A 26,543-nucleotide genomic window follows, 5' to 3' on the forward strand; every position below is an offset into this window, starting at 1 on the left:
CATGCAATCTTCTTGGAGGTTGTCAGCTGGAAACCTTTGATATGGAAAATTATGAGCTGTCTATCTAGAGTTTCTGCTCCCTGCATGTATATCAATATCAATAAATCAATCATAAGAAATTTGAGAGAAAACTGAGTTTTTAAAATACATGTACTTGAATTTAGAAAATTATATATTTGCCATATCATTAACTGTTTTTACTAATGTTTTCTATAGACAATTTACTTACATTAACTGTTTTAATTATCGTTTCCACTGGACTGTCACCAGATGGCGTATCAATCTGTACAATCTTCACTTGTCTTGTTAATGGAAGTTTGAAGTTCTTTCTATCAATTCTTGCTTTAAGCTTTAGAGAATATGTTTTCGTACTGCCAATGAATTTGACACCAGGGGTTGCCGTGGTTGGGTCTGTAGAATCAGATTGTACAGCGATGGCATCAATGTCATTACCATCGAAACATTTCTTCTTCACGGCTGGAACAACTGTATGTGCTACTATCTCGATATCACATGATTTACCATAGGTAAGAGTACAGTACAGATCATAGTTCTGTGAAATAGTGATAGGGAACGCCGTGGATGCTTCACCTTCAACCAAGGTTATCTCGTCAGGAATGTCAACCTACAAACAATCCATCAATTAATTCTTACAAACATACTCTATTGCCAACATACACAAAAGTGTTCAAAAATTATTTCAAGGTACAACATGGAATGGCTACTAAGAATTATCATTAAAGGTGTAAATTGAAAATTATGTGTTTCTCTTTTGAATAACCTAAGGTAAATAACTAAAGGTTAATGAATAAAAAAATGAAATGTATTTTTTCTATACAATATATTTCTAAAAAATAAATTAGAAATTCTATGGTATGTTTTGTCTTTGAGAGTATGTTTTATTTGTATGATATACACAATGAAACAACATAACTTACTGTTTGTTGGAATGGTGTGACTGCAGTGGAGTTTAACTCAGGACTCATACCATCACCACATCTATTAGGGTTGCTTAATGTCATTCCACAAGATACCTAAATAGAGTAATAATGTTTCTAGAGTAATATCACTTTATATTTTAATGAAAAAACATAATCACATAAACTATAATCTTAATAATCTTTTTCTATTCCTTTGAACTGATTTAAGAAAATAAAATAAGTAACAATATTTTGATTTTCTTTAGTTGTGATAGCTTATTTAGTCTATGTACATGATAAGAGTTAAAAAATTAATAGCCAAAACATTGCTTAAAAATTCATCCTTTCAATATCAAACTTCACGTTTTAAGTTTTAAAAATAAATCCGGTGAACAAAAACTTCAGAAAAAGTAAATGTTTCCAAAATAACAATCATCCATAGACTTACCCCATCATTAAGAGCCGAGGCCCGTTGACTGGCATCCATATCATCTTTTGAATTTAACGTAACAACATTTCCAGTAGTCACAGTGGTTTCTTTGAGGAGTGTTGTTCCCACATACCAGTTGACTTTATGAATGGCTCCAACTTCTGTTGATGTTACGACTTGACATGTGTATATCACAGATGATTTGTCACTGCTAACCGAATTTGACAGACTTGGGTTATTAGTTAACGCAGGATAACTGTTGTTTTGTCCTATAATTTATATAAACATTATAATATCCAACATATCTGGCCTTGCAGTCATAATAAATTTGAAAGTATGATTATAATACTCAGACTTAGATTCAACCATTCAAAATACTGGATTTGGTGTTTCGACCCTTAAATTATCAGTCCAGATTTAGGAAGCCAAATATTTTGAAATACAAAGTTTTTTATAACATAATGGGGTCCTCTGTACATTTTTTTTACTTAGTATAAACAAACGGTGATCAAACCATTTTAAATCTTATTTTTATCTTTTGAAAGCATTATACAAATAACACATAAAAACGCATGGTTTATTTTTATTATTTAAACTACAAATATTTGTTCATCTCATTCATTACAAAAATAATGTAATGGACATACATCATACACTCAAAAAAAATATTGAAACTTTTCTTGAAAATGCTTCATGCAAACAAATTCATGATCCATTGAAATTTATCACATTTATTTAGACTGTTTCTACCTATAATGCTGATTACTGTGTTAAAAATTATGCATCTGGAAATGGTTTAAATTTTACTTCAACTTTATGTAGCATCTGTAACAACAAGAGATTGAAAAGAAGTAAAGAAATGGAATTAAAGATTGTTTGATTACTATAAAAATAAGGAGATGTGCTATGATTGCCAATGAGACAACTATCCATCATAGTTCAAATGAAGTGGATGTAAACAATTATAGGGAACTGTACGGCCTTCATCAATGAGAAAAACCCATACCGTATTGTTGGCTATATAAGGCCCTGACTTGAAAAATGTGAAACATTTCAAACGAGAAAACTAGTTTTGTCCAGCTTAGAGTTATATACCAACCTATACATCCCTGTGTCGTCTGCTCTGTTGTCAGGACTGGGGTTGTTGTTTCTACAACTGTTGTAGTTGGACTCTCTGTTGTCGTCAGTGATTCTGTAGTATCAACAACAGAAAAAATAAGTAAAAAAATGTAATTGCAGTTTTTAATTCTATATCATGAATGAATAATTTAGAAACGTGTGTTGTTTGTACTTATTCTATCACAACTTTTAATATCTATTAAGTCTAACGCCATAAATTTAAGTTTAATGCTTAATCTTTTAAAAACACAAGACAAAAGTTGTCTTTTATTTTAAATACTTCTCATGGGAAAAGTGTTCCAAGAAAAATTAATTATTCAAACATTCACTGAATCTTTTGTTATAGGTTTTTACTTCTTTTAACATTCCAATATCTTTTTTAAAATTACAGAATAATTTTGTTTTGAAATTTTTTAAGAAAATATAATAAAATTGATAAAGGAATAAATTAACCAATACATTAAATTGCAGTCATAAATACTTTGAAGTGAAAAAGTAAATATATATTTATATATATAGATACTGTATAACTTTAGCAAAGAAATACATTATTAAAAAAGAATGTAAAAATATGGACAGAATGGTAGCTGTTGTAATATGTTCATATTAGGATTTTTATCTACAAATAAAAGAAAATTGTCTTCATATGCCATGATAAAATAGTTAGCCTACAACAAAAGGGATTACTGCTTTGGATTCCAATGAAATAACTAGCAAATAATGAATTTGTCAAAAGCATGGTACTGCTAATACTGTTGTTGATCATGTCAGTTAAAGATATTCATTGATGAACCAGAGTTCAGAACTTACAAATGATGGCTTTACTCTGCTTTACAGAATACTTTTTTATCTACTGAAAAGAGGTAAATTTTCCTAACTTCAAGACAAAAAAAAAATAAAAAATAAATAAAACCTTGCAAACCATTTTGTCATAACCACTTTTCCATATAGAATTAATCAAAAATCTAATGACCATGCTAAAAACTTTGATCACTGTACTTGATCTGAGAAATCAAACAAAGCTTAGCTTTACCTAGATGGACATCATTTAAACATTTTGGATTATGGTAAAACTTATCACATTTTTGCGTGAACCATAAACACATAACTTTTATGGATTATACAGGAATTTTAGTTTTATTACAAGAATTGTAAAAAATCTAATGAATCTTAAATATCATAGAATGAAAATGCAAAAGTAGGGAAAATGGGAAAAGCAGAAACAGTAGCAAATACAAAAGTGAAGGGAATGTGCAACATTCAGGAAAAATGAAGGAACAAACGAAAACAAACAAACAAACATCTACAAGTATTAGTATGTGATTCTTCGGTGCATACAAGGGATTGTTTGGTGCAACACATACCAGAGGTTGTAACAACAGATTTAGTTGTAGTTTCCTGAACGGCTGATTCTGTTGAGGTCAATACTTGAGAGGTAGTTGCTTCTTGTGATGTTATTTCAGTCTGCTTAATATTTTGAGTAGTTGACTCAACCCGTATTGAAGAGGTTTCAACCGAGCTTGTTTCTTGTGTTATAGTGTCTTCTTGTGTGGTTGTTTGTGGTTTTGTTTCAGTCGTTGACTGACCAGTAATTGTGTCTGATGCAGTCATTAACTGACCTGTAGTTGTTATTTCAGTGGGTTGTACTGTAGATGTGTCTGATACAGTCATTAACTGACCTGTAGTTGTTATTTCAGTGGGTTGTAATGTAGTTGTGTCAGCCTGGGTAGTAGCAGCTGTTCGTGTTGCTGCAGGTGTGTCAGACATACCAGTGGTGGTTCTCTCAGTCATTGATGTGGCTGTATCCTCAGCTGTGGTACCTTCTGAAGTAGTACCTGCCTCTGTTGTTGTTACTATGCCTTCTGTTGGTGTTGATGCCTCTGTTGTTGTGGCTGTGCCATCAGTTGGGGTTGATGCCTCAGTTGTTGTGGCTGTGCCGTCAGTTGGGGTTGATGCCTCAGTTGTTGTGGCTGTGCCGTCTGTTAGTGTTTCTCCCTCTGTTGTCGTTCCTCCTTCTGTTGTGGTGCCTATCACTGTTGTTGTTCCTGATTCTGTTGTGGTGCCTATATCTGTAGTTGTATCCTGCTCTGTTGTAGTTTCTACATGGAAATGACAAAAGCATAGCGACACAAAATTATAAAGTCATTAAGATAAGCAAACAATAATACTAACTAATTTGTTAACACACTGTTAATCAATTAACTGCAATGAAAATATAATTAAAAATTAATCATGCTAAGAACACATGTAGATAAACTATATGTACATTTCGAAGAAGGACAAACATTTTTTTTCTATCAAATGATGAAACACTACATTTAAAAAAGAAAATAAATATGCAAACTGTTTTTTTTTCAAACAGTTTAAACCAACTGATATTTTCGAGTGCAATTTTTTTTCACAACTTTTTGGAGTAGAAAAATAATGTGAATGTAAATCGTCGTGAATATGTAAAACTTGGATCTTCATTTTTATAAATATGTCAATATAAAAATAAGAAGATGTGGTATGATTGCCAATGAGACAACTCTCCACAAGAGACCAAATGACATAGAAATTAACAACTATAGGTCACAATATGGCCTTCAACAATGAGCAAAACCCATACTGCATAGTCAGCTATGAAAGGTCACGTATTGACAAATGTAAAACAATTCAAAAGAGAAAACTAACGGCCTAATTTATGTACAAAATAATAAACGCAAAACAAATATGATACACAGAAACAAACGACATCACTGAATTACAGGCTCCTGACTTTGGACAGGCACATACAGAATGTGGCAGGGTTAAACATGGTAGCGGGCGCCCAACTTTCACCCTAGCCTGGGACAGCGGTGTAACAGTACAACATAAGAACAAACTATAAAATCAGTTGAAAAAGCCTTAACTCATCAGATGGATACAAGTAGAAATATATCCAACGAAAACACAGAGTGGACAATAAGAAAATAGCTAAAAATTAATCGTCCAGAAGTAGTCAAAATTAAATTGGGTTAAATTTATTTTTATTTTAAATTAAAACTATTTCATAATTTTATTTCTCTTCTACTCTAGGTTTAAAGTCTCATGATACTTCAAATTTGAAAAAAAAAAGTTGAATATGTTTTGTATACTTGAAAAGTTAAGTTTTACTATAAAAACTATAAAACATGTGTACTTCGACTTTCTTGTCAAAAGAAAATCCTTTATCTTATCAAAATCTTCATAAATGTACTGCTATTGAATTATTGTCTTCCCTTACTCTTATTCGACGATTTATTTTTTGTATGCAGTGACCTAAACCACAAGACCTCTCGTTCAAACTTCAACCAACGCACAGCGCAAATAAAAAGGAAAAATGATGATGAAAGATTGTAAGCAAACGTTCACTGGAAGGTGAACAGTTGTAATTGATTCTTAAAGAACAAATTAAATACACCAAATAATTTAACAAATGTTATGGAAAAGTTTAATTAACAAATGGGAACAAATGGAAAATATATAAAAAAAACTAGACATCATTGAGATGGGAGCCATCTCTGTGGGCCCTGCTGTAAATAACGTGTGGTAAAAAATTTATATCTTTATCATAGGACATGGGGTTGTCAACAGAATCCAAAGTTTTTGACCTAGGAAGTTGTACAAACATTATGACACACCCTCTGGTGTTGGTTAATATACATGTCAAGTATAAAGTATGAAATTATAACGGTTCTCTAGATATAGAGCAGACACAATTTGTTACGGACTGACGGACAGACAGACTGATCACTATCGGGCTACCCGCCATTAGGCGGGACCCTAATTAAAACATCACTCTATCAATTCATTTATCTTCCACATGCTCCATGATTCTGTGTTGATTGTTTATTAATGTCACTATCACAAACTAGAGGCTCTCAAGAGCCTGTGTCGCTCACCTGTATTTACTGATGCTTTGGAAATCATGTAAAATAAGGTTAAAATCATAATTAATAGTATTAGATATTAGATATTATAATGATATCTAAGATAATAACAAAAAACTGCAAAATTTTTGTAAAATTACTAACTCAGGGGCAGCAACCCAACAACGGGTTGTTGGATTTGTCTGAAAATTTCAGGGCAGATAAATCTAAATCTGATGAACATTTTTGCCACCTGTCAGATTTGCTCTAAATGCTATAGTTTCAGAGATATAAACCAAAAACTGCATTTTACCCCTATGTTCTATTTTTAACCTAGTCGGCCATGATGGTTGGAAGGCGGGGGTCATCGGACAAATTTTTTAAACTAGATACCCTAATAATGATTATGGCCAAGTATGGTTAAATTTGTCTCAGTAGGTTCAGAGAAGAAGATTTTTGTAAAAGATTACAAAAATTTAAAAAAAATTGTTAAAAATTTACTATTAAGGGCAATTACTCCTAAAGGGGTCGACTGACAATTTTGGTCATGACAACTTATTTGTAGATCTTACTTTGCTGAACATTATTGCTGTTTACAGTTTATCTCTATCTATAATAATATTCAAGATAATAACCAAAAACTGCAAAATTTCCTTAAAATTACCAATTCAGGGGCAGCAACCCAACAACAGAATGTCAGATTTGTCTGAAAATTTCAGGGCAGATAGATCTTGACCTGATAATCAGTTTTACCCTTGTCAGATTTACTCTAAATGCTTTGGTTTCAGAGATACAAGCCAAAATCTACATTTTACCCCTATGTTCTATATTTAGCCATGGCGGCCATCTTGTTTGGTTGGCGGGATCATCGGACACATTTTTTAAACTAGATACCCTAATGATGATTGTGGCCAAGTTTGGTTAAATTTTGCCCAGTGGTTTCAGAGGAGAAGATTTTTGTAAAAGTTTACGGACGACGGACGCAAAGTGATGAGAAAAGCTCACTTGACCTTTCAGGTCAGGTGAGCTAAAAAAGTGATCAACAATCACTAAATGAAATATTATTCGATAATACGTTATAGATTTGAAATAATTGTAAAAAGCATACATAGAGGACTTAGTTTAGTACATATGCATGCATGCATTGGTGCAATAATTTCCTTTACATTAAAATCATAAGAAACTTGTTTCATATGAATTTTAGCTAAATATAAACTACAAAAGGAAATGAGTGATTAAGGGTTTAAAATATTCTTGTCTGGGAAAGCCTTCCAGCAAAATTTGTAATTTATAGCAGGAATATAGGGACTAATTAGCAAGTCTATAGAAAAGGTTCATATTCACACTAGAAACTGATTTACACTGTTTGTTATACCTCCACTTATCATTCAAATGTTTACAACATCAGTAACTGGAATAACAGTCAAACAGACAAAAAGCACTGTCAAAAGGCAATTACAAAAACTAAGAAAAATTATGGTCTCCCATCACATATTAGCTTAAACAAACGGATAATCTGTCAGCATCAAGAATTCTTTTTAAAACTGATTAAGTTTCACAATCTGACAAAATCTCCAAAAATTATCCAAATGTGTAACCAAAGTAAGATTCATTTTATCAATGTCATACAAACATTCTCAAAATAAGAAAATGTGGTATTATTGCCAATGCGACAACTCTCCACCACAGAAGTTAACAACTATTGGTTACTGACAGCCTTCAACAATTAGCAAAACCATTTGGTAATTAATCAATTTGAGAAATCCTTAAAAACTACCATAATGTTTACATAAAGTCTTGTGCAACTGAATATAAAATCATTCTGGAAAGTTAGAAGGCTCTGAGTGGAAAACTTTCGAAACAATTGACAACACAAAAATGGTATTTTCCTCAAACATTACTGCCAACCCAATCCGGACATTTATCAAATTTTAAGCAAGAATTCAAAAATCAATTCTTAATTGAACATTGATAGACAAAATTCTTCACTGCAAAAAAAATGAATTGAACATATAAAATTGAATGATTAGTATGATTATTTGTTGTAAGGAGGTAACATTCTATCTATAGGAGAATTAAAGGCACATCTAACATACAACATCAAAAGGAAGAACAGGAAAGTGTTGTGATAGGATACTACATAGTGTAAAGCATTTCTGTGTGGGATCCATACTGACTGCTGTAGGTGTTGTCACTCACCACTACTCAAAGAGAACTCTGAAGTTGTTCCAGTAGACACTGTTCCCCTTACTTCAGTAGTACCACTTGTACTAGTTAGAGTTGTCATTGTAACTGTAGTTCCATCTGTACCTGCATTAGTTGTTTCTGTTGTCATAGTAACAGTGGTGCCACTGGTTTCAGATTCAGTTGTTCCTACTGTCATGATAACAGATGTTCCACTAGATTCTGATTCAGTTGCTCCCTTGGTTTCATATTCAGTTGTTCTCATTGACATGGGAACAGTTGTTCCAATGGAACGGGTTTCATTAGTTCCTGCTGTCATGGTAACAGCTGTTCCACTGGTTCCAGATTCAGTTGTTCCTTCTGTCATGGTAACAGTTGTTTCACTAGTTTCCGGTTCAGTTATTCCTTCTGTCATGGTAACAGTAGTTACGCTAGTTTCCGGTTCAGTTGTTCCACTAGTTTTCGGTTCAGTTTTTCCTTCTGTCATGGTAACAGATGTTCCACTGGTTCCAGATTCAGTTGTTCCTTCTGTCATGGTAACAGTTCTGCTAGTTTTCAGTTCAGTTGTTCCTGTTGTCAAAGTAACAGTTGTTCCACTTGTTTCAAGTTCAGTTGTTCCTTCTGTCATGGCAACAGTTGTACCACTAGTTTCATCCATTTTAGTTGTTCCTGTTGTCATGGTAACAGTTGTTCCACTAGTTACAGATTCTGTTGTTTCTGTTGTCATGGTTACAGTTGTTCCACTGGTTCCAGATTCAGTTGTTCCTTCTGTCATGGTAACAGTTATTCCACTAGTTACAGGTTTGGTTGTTCCTGTTGTCATGGTTACAGCTGTTCCACTGGTTCCAGATTCAGTTGTTTCTTCTGTCATGGTTACAGTTGTTGCACTAGCTTTTGGTTCAGTTGTTCCTGTTGTCATGGTTACAGTTGATCCAATTGTATTTGTTCCTGTTACTGATGTAAATATGCCAGTTGCCATGGAGAAAGTAGAATCTGTTGTACCAACTGAACCTGCAGATAAGGTCCCAGTTGATGTGTGTGGTGTTTCTAATTCAAAAGATGTGAAAAGTCAGAAATTTGTGTGTCATGCACAAAAAGTAGTTGAATATTGATTTTGAACAGAAAAGGGATTTGAAAGTATCAATTATAAATGAAAAGTAAAATTCTGTAAAACAATCAAGAAAAAATACAATGGAAGATGATTATATGCTTTCCTAGATGGTCACAGATTAATAGAAGCAAAATCTGTTTCCAAACTTTTTCAATGAAATAAAATCAATTTTCTTTTACTGCTTAAAAGCATGCATATGAATTTGCAAGCTTAATTTTTATTTTTTTGGCATTTGATAAGTCACTTTATTACTTCTTAAATAGAAGAATATACTTGTGTTTTTGATTACTGTAGCAGCATAGTATAAATTTGTAAATAAGTTTGATATCTTTACATATAGGTCTGTAACAATGTATCTAATAATAGAAAAAAAGATGCAAAAAGATTGAAATATTTTCTGCCAAGAAGAAATTTATGCACAAAGAAAAATATGAAAACAAAGCATAAAAGTACATGTATCCAAATAATCAAAGCATGTAACTGTGTACCCAAGTGGCAAAGCATGCAAGAAATCTGCTTTACTGTGCTCTGTCATAATTTGATAAAGGAGTGAACAAGGGACATTGAATCATGCCCCCTTTACACATTAATTTCTCTCAAAAGTTTCAATCCCCCTCTTTTAGAGTCATGCTTTTCTAGTCACCTGTCTTTTGATAGAGGACAATCTTTGTTAAGATATAGCAAAGAATTTGATAGACAAAAATGTAAAGAGATTAATAAAATAAATGGAGATTGCGTCCATGGGACACAGATGGGCTTGCATATAACATTATAAAGGTACATAACTCCAGAGCGGTAAAAGTGACGCCAAATTTGAACTTGATCTGAGTATAACATTTGGTTGAGGCAAACTAAAGTTAGAGAATGGAAACCAATTTTGAGACGTAATTACGGACATACATACAGAATGACAAGGGTAAACCTTAATCCCTGCCATGAAAATTTTTTAAAGTATAAAAAATATAAAATATGAAATCTTAAATAACAGCAAAAGTTAGTATACATTAAACAAAATGAACTATTAAAGCAACATAGAGCAGATTTATTTTAATGTTTTAAGAGAAACTGAAGTTAGATCTAGTTAGCAGATTAAATCTGTTTATTACCTCCACATTTAAGCACATAACAAAACAAAAAGTGTGAATGCTCACCTGTAGCGTTGGTGACCATTTCAGTTGTGGTAGCATTGGTAACCATTTCTGTTGTCATGATATCTGTTGTGGTTTCATCGGCTGCATCCACTCTTGCAATGGTTTCCCTTGTGGCTTCTGAGATTTTCAATTCTCCTATTTCAATATGTGCAAATATAGTAAGGTCTATGGATACCCCAATGTAAGTAACTATATAAGTAGATACTGTAACTTCTCTGGTGATGAATGTTTTGGTTTCTGCTACCATTGTCCCATCAAAGTACAGTGCTAATCCAGTCTGGACACTCCAAGAAAACTCTATATTGACCACCACATTCACATTTATCTTGGTTTTCACTGTCCATTCCATCGTTGTAGTACTAACTGTCAGATATAACTCGCTACGCTTGTAGTACATGGCCACACCATAGCCGTCTGGCTTGTCACCACCAGAAGTAAAAATGTACATGTTCTCCACAAACTTAATTATCTTTAGATTAAATTGGACAGTCATTCCAAAGCCACACAATAAAGGATTTCCCAAACAGCTATTAGATTTATCTCCAAGGTCTAGATACTGTGATATACCATCTAATGGACAATACATGATGTTATCCTTTTCTGTTAAAGTTGGTATTGTTCCATGTACAGTTATATCCAGACTAGGTGTTTTCAAAATCGTTCCGGTTATTTCGATGAAGGTCAGTACAGTGATATCAATTTCTAAAACAGACAAATTTTAAGCCATAAGTGCTTGAAACAATATATACAAGAATGGTTGCAAGTTCAAAGGGATAAACACTTATCTTTCAATAAATTCATTTAACTTCACTAAAGCTGAAATTGCAGATTATCTCCACTTGACACAGGATCTGTCTATCAAAATCATATTCAATTTTAAAATCTTTGTAATTAACTCAGAAATATATGAAAAAAATATAAACCATATTATGTAGGTTCAACGGTATTCTTTACACTTTTATTATTTCCAACATATCCACCTCTCCAATTTATTTTTCCAGATAATCCCGAGCTTAATGGCAACATAAAATTTGTTCATTAAAAAAAACTTATGATTGAGTTACTTTGAACTAGCTGTGAGTACTCTCAGATCTGTACTTAGTGTCTTTTTTGTTGTAGGGATGTATAAATTCTCTACCACGTCTGGTCTGTGTTTTTGTTGCTTGTTTTTCTGCTTTGTATCGATCTGATGAGTTAAGCCCTTTTCAACTGATTTTTATAGTTTGTTCATATGTTGTACTGTTTCACCACTGTCCCAGGTTAGGGGGAGGATTGGGCACCAACTAACATGTTTAACCCTGCCACATTCTGTATGTGCCTGTCCCAAGTCAGGAGCCTGTAATTCAGTGGTTGTCGTTTGTTGTCAATATCATTTTTGTATTTTGTTTTTTGTTTTTTACATAAATCAGGCTGTTAGTTTCCTCGTTTAAATTGTTTTACATTTGTCATTTCGGGGCCTATTATAGCTGAATATGCTGTATGGTTTTGCGCATTGTTGAAGGCCATACTGTGACCTATAGTTGTTAATTTCTATGCCATTTGGTCTCTGGTGAAGAGTTTATACCACATCTTCTTATTTTTATAATTACTTATACTAACGAGTAATTATTGTCCATGTGGTTGTATTGGTATTAGGAATACATCCTAATGCTGCATTGCCAACATCAAAGAATCCTTTACCATAACAATTATCACCAATTGTACATACATCAGACTGAAAAATAAATACTGATATAAGTGATTGCCCTACCATAACAATTATCACCAATTATAAACACATCAAACTAAAAAATAAATACTGATTTAAGTGATCGTCCTACCATAACAATATTCACCTATTATACACACATCAGACTGAAAAAATACGACTTCTGGTGCAAAGAGAATTAAGGGTTAAGGTAAGACTGAAAAAAAATACCAATATAAGTGATAACAATTATTGAAAAAAAAATACCAATATAAGTGATAACAATTATTGAGAAAAAAAAACCCAATATAAGTGATAACAATTATTGAAAAAAAATGTACATCACCTTGATGATAAAACCATTTTAAGTATTCAAGTCTTTCCTAACATAACATTCAACAATGTGGCTACCTATTTTAGTACATTAAGAAAAAGTTGTTTTAAAGATGATACAATATTTCTATTAATTATCATTTTTCAAATCAATGGAAATGAAAGTTTGTAGTTCCTTGTGGTTTTAAATCAATTGCCTATATGAACCTATTCAATGAAAGTCCAAGACTAAAAATCAATCCATAATCTCAATCAAACATCAAAATTAGAAACAAACGTTCACAAACAAAATAAGAACATTTTCATAATAATAAATTCTACCATAAAAATTAGAGCAATAACAACAGCAAGAGCAATGTTTGTATGTTTCTTGTTGAAATGAACATTGCTTTGTGATAATTGAGCATAGCATATACCTCTCTCTATTTTATTTAAAATATTTTATATGATATTGTTTTGTGCTTGCTTCAAAAGTGTTTGTTTCTTGGTATGTGAGAGTAGATTACAGCTACTTGTTTTTAGAAATCATTAATCAGTTTGTTCCTAGTTTGTTTTTATTTCATGAAGCAATTGTGTATGAGTGTTTATAATGGTTAACTTGTGTTGAGATATTTCCTAAGGCTCTTTGTCTTTGTATTCAATTCTGATTTTCTGTTTGTTTACATACTGTTAATTCATTATCATTTGTGGGACACCAACTTTCATGGATTTTGTGGGTAAAGCTAAACCAACAAATTCAAATATTCAACAAATTAAATTTGTCTATAATGTATTCAGACTTTAGCAAAACCACAATTTCAAATATCCATGAAATTTGGTACACATGAAAATAAACCATTCCACAGTACCTTTCATTTACATCAATTATATATCTGTTGAGTAAAAACTGCAAGATATTCTGTGAGCTGTTGCTCTGAACATAGGTTATATGCATTTTGGAATACATGTAGCTGCACATTGAATGAAATGATAAAGTGTCACTTGATATGGCATTACCAGAAGAAGCTGGCTGCCGTATAGTTATTGCTAGGAAAAATGCATTAGAAATGTATTATGGAGAGACAGAGATAATCTAGAATACCCCTCTTATCCTTTGCAGGGGCGGGGTATAATCATTAATAATTATGTTTACCTTGACAGTACAGCCTGTAGTTGTACATTCATAACAGAATGGGTCATAGGTCACATACGTCAAACTTTCTGCTGATCTGATATTGTTGTTAATAATTGTGATCTTGAAAATATCTGGGTCCGGTAAATTACATGTGACTGCTTCCTGGCTGATGTATGTCGCATTAATCAGTATCTCACTGCCTATGTCAACAAAGACATTTACTTTCTGTAATACAAATAAAAAGTTTTGAACAAGTGAGCCAGATAGGTATTTCATTTGAAGAACTAATCAAATTCAACTAGATATTTTTTTTTTTAATTGAAATTGATCTGATGTTATAATGTAATGTTTATGAATAAAGAATATTGTTTCATCAAAGATTTTTAATTAAAACAGTTGCTGATCTCCAAAGAGAATTGTGTAAAAACCTCTTAAATCCTGATAAACAAACACTGACTAACCTGTTGTCTTATAATAGCACATTGGATGATTGATGTTTCTAAGAACCCATCACCAATCAACGTTATCTCTGTACATAGGTTACTGTATACATCACAGAATTCTTGTTCTAAAGGTTCTAGGACAATTACTGCAGTAGTGTCCACACTACAGTCTTCACCTTCAAAGGTACCAGTACAGATACATACACCTGCAAAATAAAGGTACCAGTGCAAATACATACACCTGTAAACAAGTTATCAAACTAATGTGTAGTGATCAGTACATAAATTGTTTGCTGAAAATCATATGTCCAATTGAGATAAGTAAAACACTTAAAAATGATGAACTCTTGCTACAAGCTTTGTCATTCATATTAATACGACACTAATGAAGTTGATGCCATCTATTTCTTGGTATTTTTCTTGAAGATTGAGGCGTTTTCTCATCTACAGAATGTTGTGGTCAGATGATGGGTTACCTTGATGCTTTACAACCCAGGCTATACATAGCTCATAATACAAATATGTTTTGCATGTTGAGAGTCAGAGATATTCAAATGTTATTTTTGATTTGCACTTGGTTTTCGGTATATTTCTTCACGTTTTAACTGATGCAAATTTCAAAATTCTTGTAAATTACACTGTATTAAGTAAATTATCTCCCCTTTTTTCATCATTTATATACAAATCATTTTCAATTTACTTCTGAAAACGAAATTTAATTGATATACTTCACATTTCCATTCACAAATGAAAACAAAACCAAGTCAAAATGGTTAGAATTAACAGAATGTCACCTAAAAGGATATAAATCAATAAATTTAAGCATTAAAGATATGTAGTCTTACCTTCAACACAGTCTCCGTTACCACTACATGACCCAGGACATATCTTATCTATGATTGCTGGGTTAGGTATTAAAGATCCTGACACATTCACCCAGAGCTCAATGTTAATCTCTATTTCTATCTGACATTTGGTAAGCACAGTATCTAAGGCAGCTACTGACCATTCTATGTTATCAGTGATCTGTAAGAGGGATCAAATAATATGTCAAAGGAGGAGCAACCATTATTATTATTATTATTTAAATACCGTATTCCATGACAAAAGATTAGTTAGGAGATTTTCAAAAAGGTACCATAATCTGAAGAAAAAACTATCCCAATTTTAATTGGTTAAATGGTTACCAAGTCAGGACCTGTTCCAAATCAGGAATATGACACTTGTTTTCCATTTTTCCATTGGTTGATAAAGTCTATAAACGTTTGATTTTGTCAGTTTATATGGACTTCCCATTCTTATTTTACCTTGGAGTTCGGTATCATACTTTTTTAATGTTATTACATGTTCATAAAATTGTAAGAAAATATCTTGTGTTGTAAATTTAATGTGGTACTCATATAATTGATTACAAATTTTAACACACCTATGGTAAGTTTATAATAGAGGTTCACACCATAGTACATATAGAAAGCATGTATTATAAATTGACATATTCATACCATACCTGTAAATCTATAACACATGAATCTAAAGCTGCTACAAGGTTAATGGCTGCTACATTTCTACATCCAGCAAAGGATATATCTGCTTCAATCACAGCTTTACATTGCTGTAAGGCCGTTATTTCTGTAAGACCATTAGGTGTGGGCCAGGTCCTTACTGGTGGTATGTATGTAATGTTAGCTTCAAACACTTCTATTTGTGTTGCTATGCAACCAGATGGTGGAGATATAGCCTTGGATACCAAATAGTCAGTCACATCTGTTGAACATAAAAAGTATGCATGAATAGTATGTAAGGCAATAAGATGGGATTCATTTACTTCAGGTAAGAAAATGGATTTTTAAAAATATTTAATTTTCTATGTTCTTTGGAGTAATGGCACCATAGTTCATTCAACTTCATAAGGTGTTTTATCACATCTTGTCAGCATATAAAATATAAATGGTAACATATATAACTGTGAATGGTAAAATATATAACTGTGAATGGTAAAATATATAACTGTGAATGAAGAACTTTAAAATTGAGAATGGAAATGGGGAATGTGTCAAAGAGACAACAACCCGACCATAGAGCAGACAACAGCCGTAGGCCACCAATGGGTCTTGTATGTATATCTATAATTGTGATTGTTTAACAATGGACATACATGTAAACTTAATTATCGCAATCTGTATTCCTAATTTGTCTTCCACTAGTAGTTCTCAAGCGACAATTGCAATTTCCATAATCTGTGAGCTGTAGTTACATTATTTCAATAGACCGATCTGGTGCTTATCTAAAAATAACTTTGCCCTTACCTTTAGCCTTTTTCCAATATTTTCCTTTCTCTTTCTTGTCTTTCTTATATCGTGCACAGCCCAGAGCATCTATGTTGCTATAGCATGTTGGGGTTGAGACACCACAGTTACAGTAAGGTGGAATAATGGTTTGTTCTGCAATAACTACTTGTGGACAGTACCCAGAATAAATGGAGGCCACACCCATTTCATCAATTCTATTAATATAATCATAATAATAAAATAAAAACGTCCTTACTAATATAAAGTCTTGCATGTGACATCTATTTAATTTTCAAAATTTATAATAATAAATATAGAATATACAGTTGACCAATGTGTGCTAGATATCCCTTCCTGCTCTAACTGTAAATCGTTTTTTTGTTGTTGTTTTTCAGAGTTACTTATTTTGATTCTTGTTTTTATATCACTATTCATCAATCCTCAAATTAAAAAATATTTCACAGGAATCATTTTCTCAATACATTGATCAGGACAATAATTACAAAAATATTGACAAACCTCCAACTAGACGAGAATTCATCTACTTCTCTTGATTTGCCTCCAAACAATATTCCATTATATTTCATCAAATCATTAGCGTCATCACCATCAAAGAAACCACACAAACCTGTACAATAAATATGGAGCTTTAGTAGTCATTCTAATGACTAAATATCAAAATGGATTATTTTTAAGAACTGAGAGAATTTTGAAGTTATTTAGATTCCTGAGTATTTTTTTTAATAGCATATTTTCTGGTTGCTTAAAGCATGTTTCTTTATTTTATGTATAAACTTTTAACTCTGTTATCCTAGATCAAAGTTTCAGGTATTGCAAAAAGCTTTCATCCTATGTAATCTTTTTTTTTTTTCTTTTGTGTTAATTTTTCAGTACCTATAAAAGTGCTAAAACAGCTATATTTCTTGTTGTGTCTATCAAAAAAAGGGAAAAAATTGTACTCTTGTGTACCAAGGTATCCACTACAGGAGTCTCTACCAAAAGTAAACACTACGGAGTTGGGTCACCTTTAATGAGTTACAATCTTGTATAACTTATTTTAAGTCATCAAATATAAGCCTACTCTGCTTAACTGCATAATTTTGTCTGACAAAAAGGCTAAGTAAATAACAGAAATCCACTGTAACAACATTACCTTCTGTGTTTTCAAGATCTGATGAAGATGCTCTCACATACATGTTTAAAAATCGTCCATTCTTGTGTGATTCTAATCTGACATATGTACCACTTGGAAACACAACCTAAATGTACAATGCAAAATTGAAAAAAATAAAGACCTAAAAAACTGACATTGATATCAAATGTTTTACAGGAATTTCTGGGCCAATTCTGCTTTCATTGAATTACCTTTTTTAAAACTGATTTGAATTTTATTTTAAATAATTCTAATTCCTAACACAATTATGTGTTTTTCAAACCATTTTATAACAGTTTGCAAATGTATGCAATCTAATTGACCAAAACCTGGTAGTTAAATGTTACTTGCACTTTTAATCTGATAAACTGTTATATTGAATATTCCTTTTCATTTTGTGCACAATTATTAAAACTCTTTTGTTTTTCAATTCAAAAAAAAGACAGTGTTGATAGGCAAAATATCACAGTTTTTTTATTCACTCTTTTCTTAGAAAACTGGCAGAGAAAACCAACCTTCAAATTTTCATGAGACCAAGGTATTTCCAAAATCAATATTTTTTCTGCACATTTCCAAATCTTAAAGGAAAAAGAACGCAGCACCTTCTTTAGGTAACAGAAAAGCATAAACTGTATACAATTTTTAATTAAAAAAGCAGGAGTAAATTTTGTCCATGTAAATGAAAAATATTTGTGCTTTTGATATATACCATAAAACAAAGTCACTGGCAAAACGATCCATAACAACCAAAGGAAAGCAACATACTGATCATTCTGTATTTGAAAAAGTGAAATAAGTAATTGCAACTCTACCTTGTAATTCTTTCCACCTTTATATTTGATTATACTGGTTCCTGGGGTTAATTCTCCATTTAGATACAGTTTGGGTTTTAGAGGTTTCTTCTTATTCTTCTTTGTCTTCTTAGCTCCACATTTATCGAAGACTATTACATCATCACCAATCCTGATTAGTGCACCACAATTACATGAGGCCTGTCTTGGTTCATTACAGGCTCGCAGGAGGGCTCTTACCTTTCATAAAATAGAAGATAGATGTTGTACAATTGACTCGTCTCATGTCAAACAATGGTTAGCTATATTTTAGATAACTGGAGTTTTAGACAAAGAACAAAACTGTATGATGGATACCAAAGAGGGAGCATAAACAGCTAATCCTTCCAGAGGAAATGTGTTCATTAGGTTTTTATTGGAATTTCTGCTACTCAATTTTTCAATCTTTATCTTGTATTGCAGATAGCTATTTTTACAAATCAATTGTGTTTTTTGTTTTTTTGTTACTGGTTTTATACTTCTATATATGCAGTTGTATTATAACATATACTTAAAACATTAAAGATACAATAAACTATACCTCATATGGCAATGTTTTGTGTCTGTACATAACAAATTCTCCTTCTAACATATTGTCATAAGTCCTGAATAATAGAAAGCATTGTCATATTTCTGTTATTTGTAAAGTTAGAACATGATATGGTATAATATGACTATTTGGATGGCAGAATTACATGCTAATACAAAATGTTCACTAGCTCATTCATGCATTTGTTAATTAATTTCATTTTTCATTTGTTTGTTGTTTTCTTGTTTGTTCATTCGGTAATATAGATGAAACTATAATTTTGGTTAACCTTGCTATACCGATTAGAAAAAAAATAAAATTGCTGTATCAAAATGTCCTCCCATTGCATTGTAATAGTACATTTAAACCATTTCAAGTTTTCAACAGAAGATAGCAGAATAATTGCAGACACTAAGAATACAAAAATCAAAATATGTATCTAGGAACCTTACTTTTAAAGATATAAGCAAACTCATTTCCACCCTAAATTATAAAAAAATTATGAAATAATTAACATACCTATATATATATATATACAATAAGTTGAATAACCTAGTGAAAACCCTGGCAAACTAAAATAGATTTAGACTGACCTTCCATCATAAGTTGTTATGTGAGGATCTCCTGTTGATTCACAAACTGCAGTCTTGTCTTTATCAATGATTTCAACCTTTACAAAACAAAACATTAAAATTATTTAAACAGTTGTGTAAGCCATATTTCAAGGTACATCTATGCAATGCAGTGTATTGAAGAATATGTGGCTTTATCCTGACAACCACATGCACTTCAGTCAAATAACTTTCAGATTAAGTGTGTCTATGAGATAACTTATGATAGATCATTGACAGTTATATATATCTGATAATTGTTACTATTCTTACCTCGACTGTTGGGTAGGAGGTCTGAGATATCTGAGTAACTGTTGTTGTCAGAATTTCAACAGAAACTGTAAGTCTAACATGTAATTTCTTGTTCTTGTCTTTGAGTCCATCTGCTACAGCTCTAACATAAACACATGTTTCTTTTTGCCAATCGGCTTCAGTAATGACAACATGACATGGAGAATTCTGAATGGAATCTGTCAAAAACACTGCTTGTGGTACAATGCTTTCATCAGCACAGGTACTCTCTGTGTACTTCTCCCGATCTTCAAATCCATAATCTATACGATAGTGACATGTACCATTATCACAGAAAGTACTTGGTGGTACCATTGCCATTACGTTTATACATTCTCCAGCAAATCCTTCATACAATTTAATACTATTTGTCATTATCTGAAAAATTACATGAAGAGAATTTATTGCATCTATAAAAGATTCTACAGCAATCTAAACATTCATAGCTTCTGTAATGTAAGACATTTATAAACAAAGATACCAACATGACCAAGTTAGTAAACCACAACATAAATTTGTTTTGCCTCAAAAGATTAGAATAAAAGAACAGTTCCAATGTCCCCCGCATTGCACATTTTTGATCTATCCAAAGTACAGGGGCAATAACTAAAAAAAAACACTTTTTTGGGTTCTTTAAAACTTTTTATTAATATCTTAGAGAAATGAAGGCTTCGGACTAAATGCAATGTGATTTCCATTATAATTTATTTTTCCAAGGGGCATTACTCTTTTAAAAATAATTGATCAGCACCAATTTTCAAAAAAAATTGATGATATAAACATATAATATAAATTTCATAAAAGTCTGGCAAGAATTGTACACATGAGTGTTAACAATGCAATTTTCCATATAATCAATATTTCCACGGGGCATAACTCTTTTAAAAATAATTGATCGATACAGATTTTCAAACTCCTCTAAAACATTGATGATATAAACCTATAATATAAATTTCATAAAAATCTGGCAAGAATTGTACACAAAAGAACACTCATAAGGCAATTCTCCATATAATTAATATTTCCAAGGGCATAACTCTTTTAATAAAATAATTGATCATCACTGATTTTCAAACTCATCAAAGACATTGCTGATATAAACCAATGAAATAATGTTTCATAAAGTTCTGGTAAGAATTGTACACATGAGAGCGCTAACGATGCAATTTTCCATATAATCAAAATTTCCAATGTGCATAAGTCATTTAAAAATTATTGATCGGCACTGATTTTCTAACTCATTCAAAACATTGCTGATATAGACCTATGATATAAGTTTTACAAAAATCCAGCAAGAATTGTACACATGATAGCGCTAATGATGCAATTTTCCATATAATTAATGTTTCCAAGGGGCATAACTCTTTTTAAAATACTTGATCTGCATTGATTCTCAAACTCGTCAAAGACATTGCTGATATAAACCTATGATATAAGTTTCATAAAAATCTGGCAAAAACTGTACGTTTGAGAGCGCTAACAAGACTGGATGGATGCCTGGTTATTTCCATGTCTCCTGCAACACGTTTTGCAGGGGACAAAAAATAATTTTTGGGAAGGGCTAATCAATCAAAAATAATGTGGGAAGGTAGGAAGGGTCGACATATTTTAAGACATGGGTTGTGAGACATTTTTAGTTTAAGATTAATTTGATGCAAACAAAGTAACTCCAAAAACAATATGCTTGAAGGAGTGTCTTTTCCTTCCCTCCCACATCCATTTTAATTGAATAGTTCAAACTATGCAAACATAACCCTAAGACTGTTGTTGCTTATCAAAATTTCCTATTAAACATAAAAAGAAATTTTCTTTATCTGGTTCATCTTCCTTTTGATGTCCACAGGTCTTGCAATGGATTGGAGGTGGTCACTATACAAACAGTTGATGAAAACAATTCAAGTATCATGCCATCTTAAGTTCCCATAATATATATTAAGCTCAAATTATTTGTCAATTATATTATATGCAAGCAACTGAATGGTTCTGTCCAGATATGTTGACAAGAATGATCTCCTACTTTCATTGACAAAATTTATGGAGGAGGGGTTGATTTAACTTTTTTGTGATCAGATGGTATGTATGGTTTCTGCAAAAAATACAATGGCCTACAGGAATCAAGTTAGTTAGACTATAACAAGCTTTTCATGTCAATATCTGTATGTTATGAAAAAAATTAAAAGTTATTCATGAAAGTATAAAGACTATGAAAGTAACTTTAATTTTCAGCTTACCTTAACAGACAGTTTAAATTCATTACTTTTTCTATCAGGACCAGCAGTGTTGTCACAGTTGTCATAGTAACAGGCTGACACTGCACAACGGACCTGAAAATAAGAGTATTTAAACATTACTAAACTTATTACACAAAGAAGTATAGAAATAACTTTTTGTAGTGTTGGTTTTTTAAATGTAGATTTTTAAGGAAAGAATAACTATCCATAGTGATATAGTGAAAGACATGGCAGAAATTATTTAAGTTATCCCATGGGACAGATTTTGACCACCCTTTCAGAAGACTGATTTGTAATTTTTTGGATACATTTTTTAAAAGTCTTGTATCTGGAAACTTGACACATTCATCTGGAGACTTGACACATTTATCTAGAGACTTGACACATTTATTTGGAAACTTGACACTGTTCTCTACAAACTTGACACTTAAGTTTATCTTTTAACACTGAAAACATATTACCTCATCTCCATAAACTGCCACACCAATGTCTGCCTTATTGATTTCACTGACGAAGGAATTATTTTCCATAACAAATGTAGATTTTACTGTATCTCCCAAATACCATCTCACTGTATATCTATAGTTGATATATGGTGTGGTCAAAGGTTCAAAGGTACATTGAAGGTCAAATGTTTCATTTGATGGCATAACCTTCAGGACGGGATCCTTCTCCATTGTTGGCAACTCTGTGATGAAACAAGGAACATTAACTTGAGGTCGATTTATATATAAATTATTAAACAGCTGATATAGCATTCCAGTTAAATAATATTTTGATCAAGACGAAAACTGTTTTTACTACATTCCTTAACTTAAAAATGTTTATTCATTAAAATCTTCCTTGATAAGGAATAAAAGAGTTCAAGAGGTGAACTAATAGAAGACCGGAAAATAATCTAAAAAAGTGGGCGTATAATATCAAAACCTGCCTTACCTAGTGGAACATCAATTATATCTATTACTTGCTCTGATGCTGGTATTTCTGTGAATCCATCAATTTCCATCTTGCAAAAGTACGGTGTAGTATGAGTTGATCGACCAAAGTAATATTTCTTCTTCAAATGTTTGGAGCCTTTCCTCTTTTGGCGTTTCTTGGATTTCTTCATCCTCTTATTGTTTTTATAAAATGCTAATCCTTCACTGCGACTCCACGCTAACTTGACATTGAAATACTCATCTATTTCCACATCTTTTGTGTACACAGTCCATTCATATTTAGAGGTACTGACACGAGTATATAATTTGCCTTTCTTGGTATACCACATGGCAAGTCCGTAACTATCTTTATCTTCACCGCCAGTAGACATTATATAACAGTTATCTTTTTTCTCTTTCAGTTTAAGATTGAAAGTTATGGTAAGCCCAGTAGAACACTTTTCTATGTCTCCTAGACATTTGTAACTGAGATCTCCAAAGTCTAATGCTTGGTCAATACCATTCAAAGCCACACCTTTCTCACCAGAAGGAATGTCTATAAGAACTGGTGTCCCAATCAAGTTAATGTCTATACTGATAGTTATACTAATCTTGATTATAAGTGTGGTACCAGTAATTCTCACAAAGTTGTAGTGAGATGGTATAATCTCTGACACTGAAAAAGAAAATTGCTTTAGTGATAAATGTATAATCTTCAAGATTAGTCTAACCTATAAACTCAAATCCAAACTATTCATACAAGCTGAATATTGAATGATGCCTATATGTATAACTGATTCAGCTTTAAGAATTATTAATGATATTAGTTTAAAACTCCCTATTTCAATAGTTTCATAGTTTTCAATTTACAAAGATCAAAGCCATGAAATTTTATTCCTTCTTATATATTTTTCTTTTCTTCCATTAGCAGTTGTTTTGTAAAAGAATAGATTGTAAACATTTTTTCTTTGTTTTAACTAAATAAATGTTTTTGATTGCATAGAACAAATTATTTGTTATAATTTGATATATACTGATTGTTCTGATAAGTCCCTAGTTACATGCCTATATCAAAGTTCTGATTAGTCCCTAGTTACATGCCTATATCAAAGTTCTGATTAGTCCCTTGTTACATGCCTATATCAAAGTTCTGATTAGTCCCTAGTTACATGCCTTTATCAAAGTTCTGATAGGCCCTAGTTGCATGCCTATATCAAAGTTCTGATTAGTCCTTAGTTACATGCCTATATCAAAGTTCTGATTAGTTCCTAGTTACATGCCTATATCAAAGTTTTGATAGGCCCTAGTTACATGCCTATATCAAAGTTCTGATTAGTCAATAGTTACATGCCTATGTCAAAGTTCTGATAGGCCCTAGTTACATGCCTATATCAAAGTTCTGATAGGCCCTAGTTACATGCCTATATCAAAGTTCTGATTAGTCCTTAGTTACATGCCTATATCAAAGTTCTGATTAGTCCCTAGTTGCATGCCTATATCAAAGTTCTGATTAGTCCCTAGTTACATGCCAAAGTTCTATTAACCTTGTCTATACGACATATAGTGGATATTACTCCATTCAAATGCTCAGCATACAGCAAAATCAACAAAAATGCATTATAATTGCTTAACTTAAAAGAGTTTTAACAAAATAAAAATCTCTTATATATTTACAGTAAATGAATTTAAATTGAAATTAAGCAAGGTTTATTAACCCAGGAAAAAAAATATTAATTTCCATCTATTGGCCTTTGAAAATAAAACATTTTTCGTTACTACACTAACACAATATTTGTCAGATCATTCAAAAAAAATAATACAAAAAAACCCTCATTATATAAAAAAAAAGATGTGGTATGATTGCAAATGAGACAACTCTCCACCAGAAACCAAATGATGTAGAAGTTAGCAACTATAGGTCACCGTACAGCCTTCAACAGTGAGCAAATCCCATACACCATAGCAAGCTTTAAAAGGCCCTGTTCACACACACCAAAATGACTAAAGTATATTCCATATAATGACTTGTTTACCTATGAGTGTACTCCAGGATGTAGTAGAAGTAGTGGTGTTACAGAACTCTCCAGAATTCAGCATGTTAAGTGCACCAAGTTCATAGCATACTCCATTGATAGTACATATATCATCCTGAAAAATAGAATACTCAAAAATATATTTTTGGTTTTTTTTTTTGGTGTTTTTGTGGCAACCTACTTACATGTAAATGTTAATTTGGCTTTCAAATGTTTGTAAGCAGTTTTATACCTCTATGTAAATACATATGTGTACACACTAGCATACCCTATCTACACAAACTAAGACTGTACACAAAATACCCCCCTTTCTACACAAACTAAGTCTAAACACAAAATACCTACCCTATCTACACAAACTAAGTCAGTACAATCTTTACATGCTGAAGTATATACAACAAATGTCAACTGGTTACTTTCCATCAGTCCATCGTTACTAATACTCAGTTTGTGCTGACCAAGATCTCCATTAAATGGACACCACACTTCTTCTGTTGTCTTGAAATCTCCAGCAAATTTAACTGTTCCCTGTGAACAAAAATTATGTCCTAAGTACTGATCATTAACAATAATATAAGTAAAACTTGTTCTGACTTGAAAAAAAGTCTTTTGTTTTCGGTCTGCCTTTAAATTGTAGCAATATAGCAATCAATCATTAAAAATTATTTTCAGCAATATTATGTATGATGCCTTCTAAAATGTTCACAAGAATACCTTAGATCATATGAAATAATAATTCAAGGATTCTTAACATCCAGTGGAAAATGATACATAAATGTTCAGGATGATGATGTGAATATACTTTGTACTAGAACAAAATGCTGAGACAGATTTTTAATATTCTAGTCCACATGGTAACAGTTTGCAGGAAGACATATCGCCCTACCCTGACATATTATTCGGACTGTTAGCCAACCAGTTTTTTTCTTTTAATCCTTAATACCAGATGCTTGCAAGGGAAGCAGCATATTTCAATTCTTAAGTCTTTGGATTGACTCAGTTTGGAATTTAACCCATAACCTGCTGCAATAGAGTCAAGCCACTACCAAATAGCAATTCACATTAAATGAAAAAAAAAATAATATTTACCCCATTTTCTAATTCATAATGACATGTGAGTGTATTATTATCAATAAATCTGACACCCTGGACAATAAACAGTGTACAGTTATGTTCATTGGTGTCTAAATCACAGGCCACTCCACCAAATATTGCATTGAGTATAGGTGGATCTGTTACCATGGTGTCACATGTTGTCCCTGTGTAGTCTGCATTACATTGACAAACACCTGAAAAAGA

General features: G+C 32.0%; 1 protein-coding gene across 1 annotated transcript in view; it reads right to left on the reverse strand.

The window, feature by feature from the left end:
* The window catches only part of LOC127733748 (uncharacterized), a 161,745-nt gene that overhangs the window by 20,095 nt on the left and 115,107 nt on the right, over positions 1–26,543 (reverse strand). The window contains exons 115-139 of the mRNA XM_052243063.1: positions 26,334–26,533; positions 25,590–25,772; positions 25,245–25,359; positions 23,231–23,887; positions 22,756–22,982; positions 22,295–22,387; positions 20,046–20,441; positions 19,755–19,831; positions 19,174–19,237; positions 18,615–18,833; positions 17,803–17,908; positions 17,169–17,277; positions 16,668–16,864; positions 15,869–16,125; positions 15,207–15,387; positions 14,380–14,567; positions 13,937–14,143; positions 12,384–12,498; positions 10,785–11,486; positions 8,538–9,569; positions 3,834–4,568; positions 2,450–2,542; positions 1,369–1,619; positions 939–1,034; positions 230–625 (exon numbers count right to left, since the gene is read on the reverse strand). Coding sequence (XP_052099023.1) covers positions 230–625; positions 939–1,034; positions 1,369–1,619; positions 2,450–2,542; positions 3,834–4,568; positions 8,538–9,569; positions 10,785–11,486; positions 12,384–12,498; positions 13,937–14,143; positions 14,380–14,567; positions 15,207–15,387; positions 15,869–16,125; positions 16,668–16,864; positions 17,169–17,277; positions 17,803–17,908; positions 18,615–18,833; positions 19,174–19,237; positions 19,755–19,831; positions 20,046–20,441; positions 22,295–22,387; positions 22,756–22,982; positions 23,231–23,887; positions 25,245–25,359; positions 25,590–25,772; positions 26,334–26,533 — 6,896 coding nt within the window. The remainder of the gene's footprint in view (positions 1–229; positions 626–938; positions 1,035–1,368; positions 1,620–2,449; positions 2,543–3,833; positions 4,569–8,537; positions 9,570–10,784; positions 11,487–12,383; positions 12,499–13,936; positions 14,144–14,379; positions 14,568–15,206; positions 15,388–15,868; positions 16,126–16,667; positions 16,865–17,168; positions 17,278–17,802; positions 17,909–18,614; positions 18,834–19,173; positions 19,238–19,754; positions 19,832–20,045; positions 20,442–22,294; positions 22,388–22,755; positions 22,983–23,230; positions 23,888–25,244; positions 25,360–25,589; positions 25,773–26,333; positions 26,534–26,543) is intronic.

The sequence above is a fragment of the Mytilus californianus genome, unplaced genomic scaffold, assembly GCF_021869535.1.
Source record: "Mytilus californianus isolate M0D057914Y unplaced genomic scaffold, xbMytCali1.0.p SCAF_3, whole genome shotgun sequence".
Taxonomy (NCBI): Eukaryota; Metazoa; Mollusca; class Bivalvia; order Mytilida; family Mytilidae; genus Mytilus; species Mytilus californianus.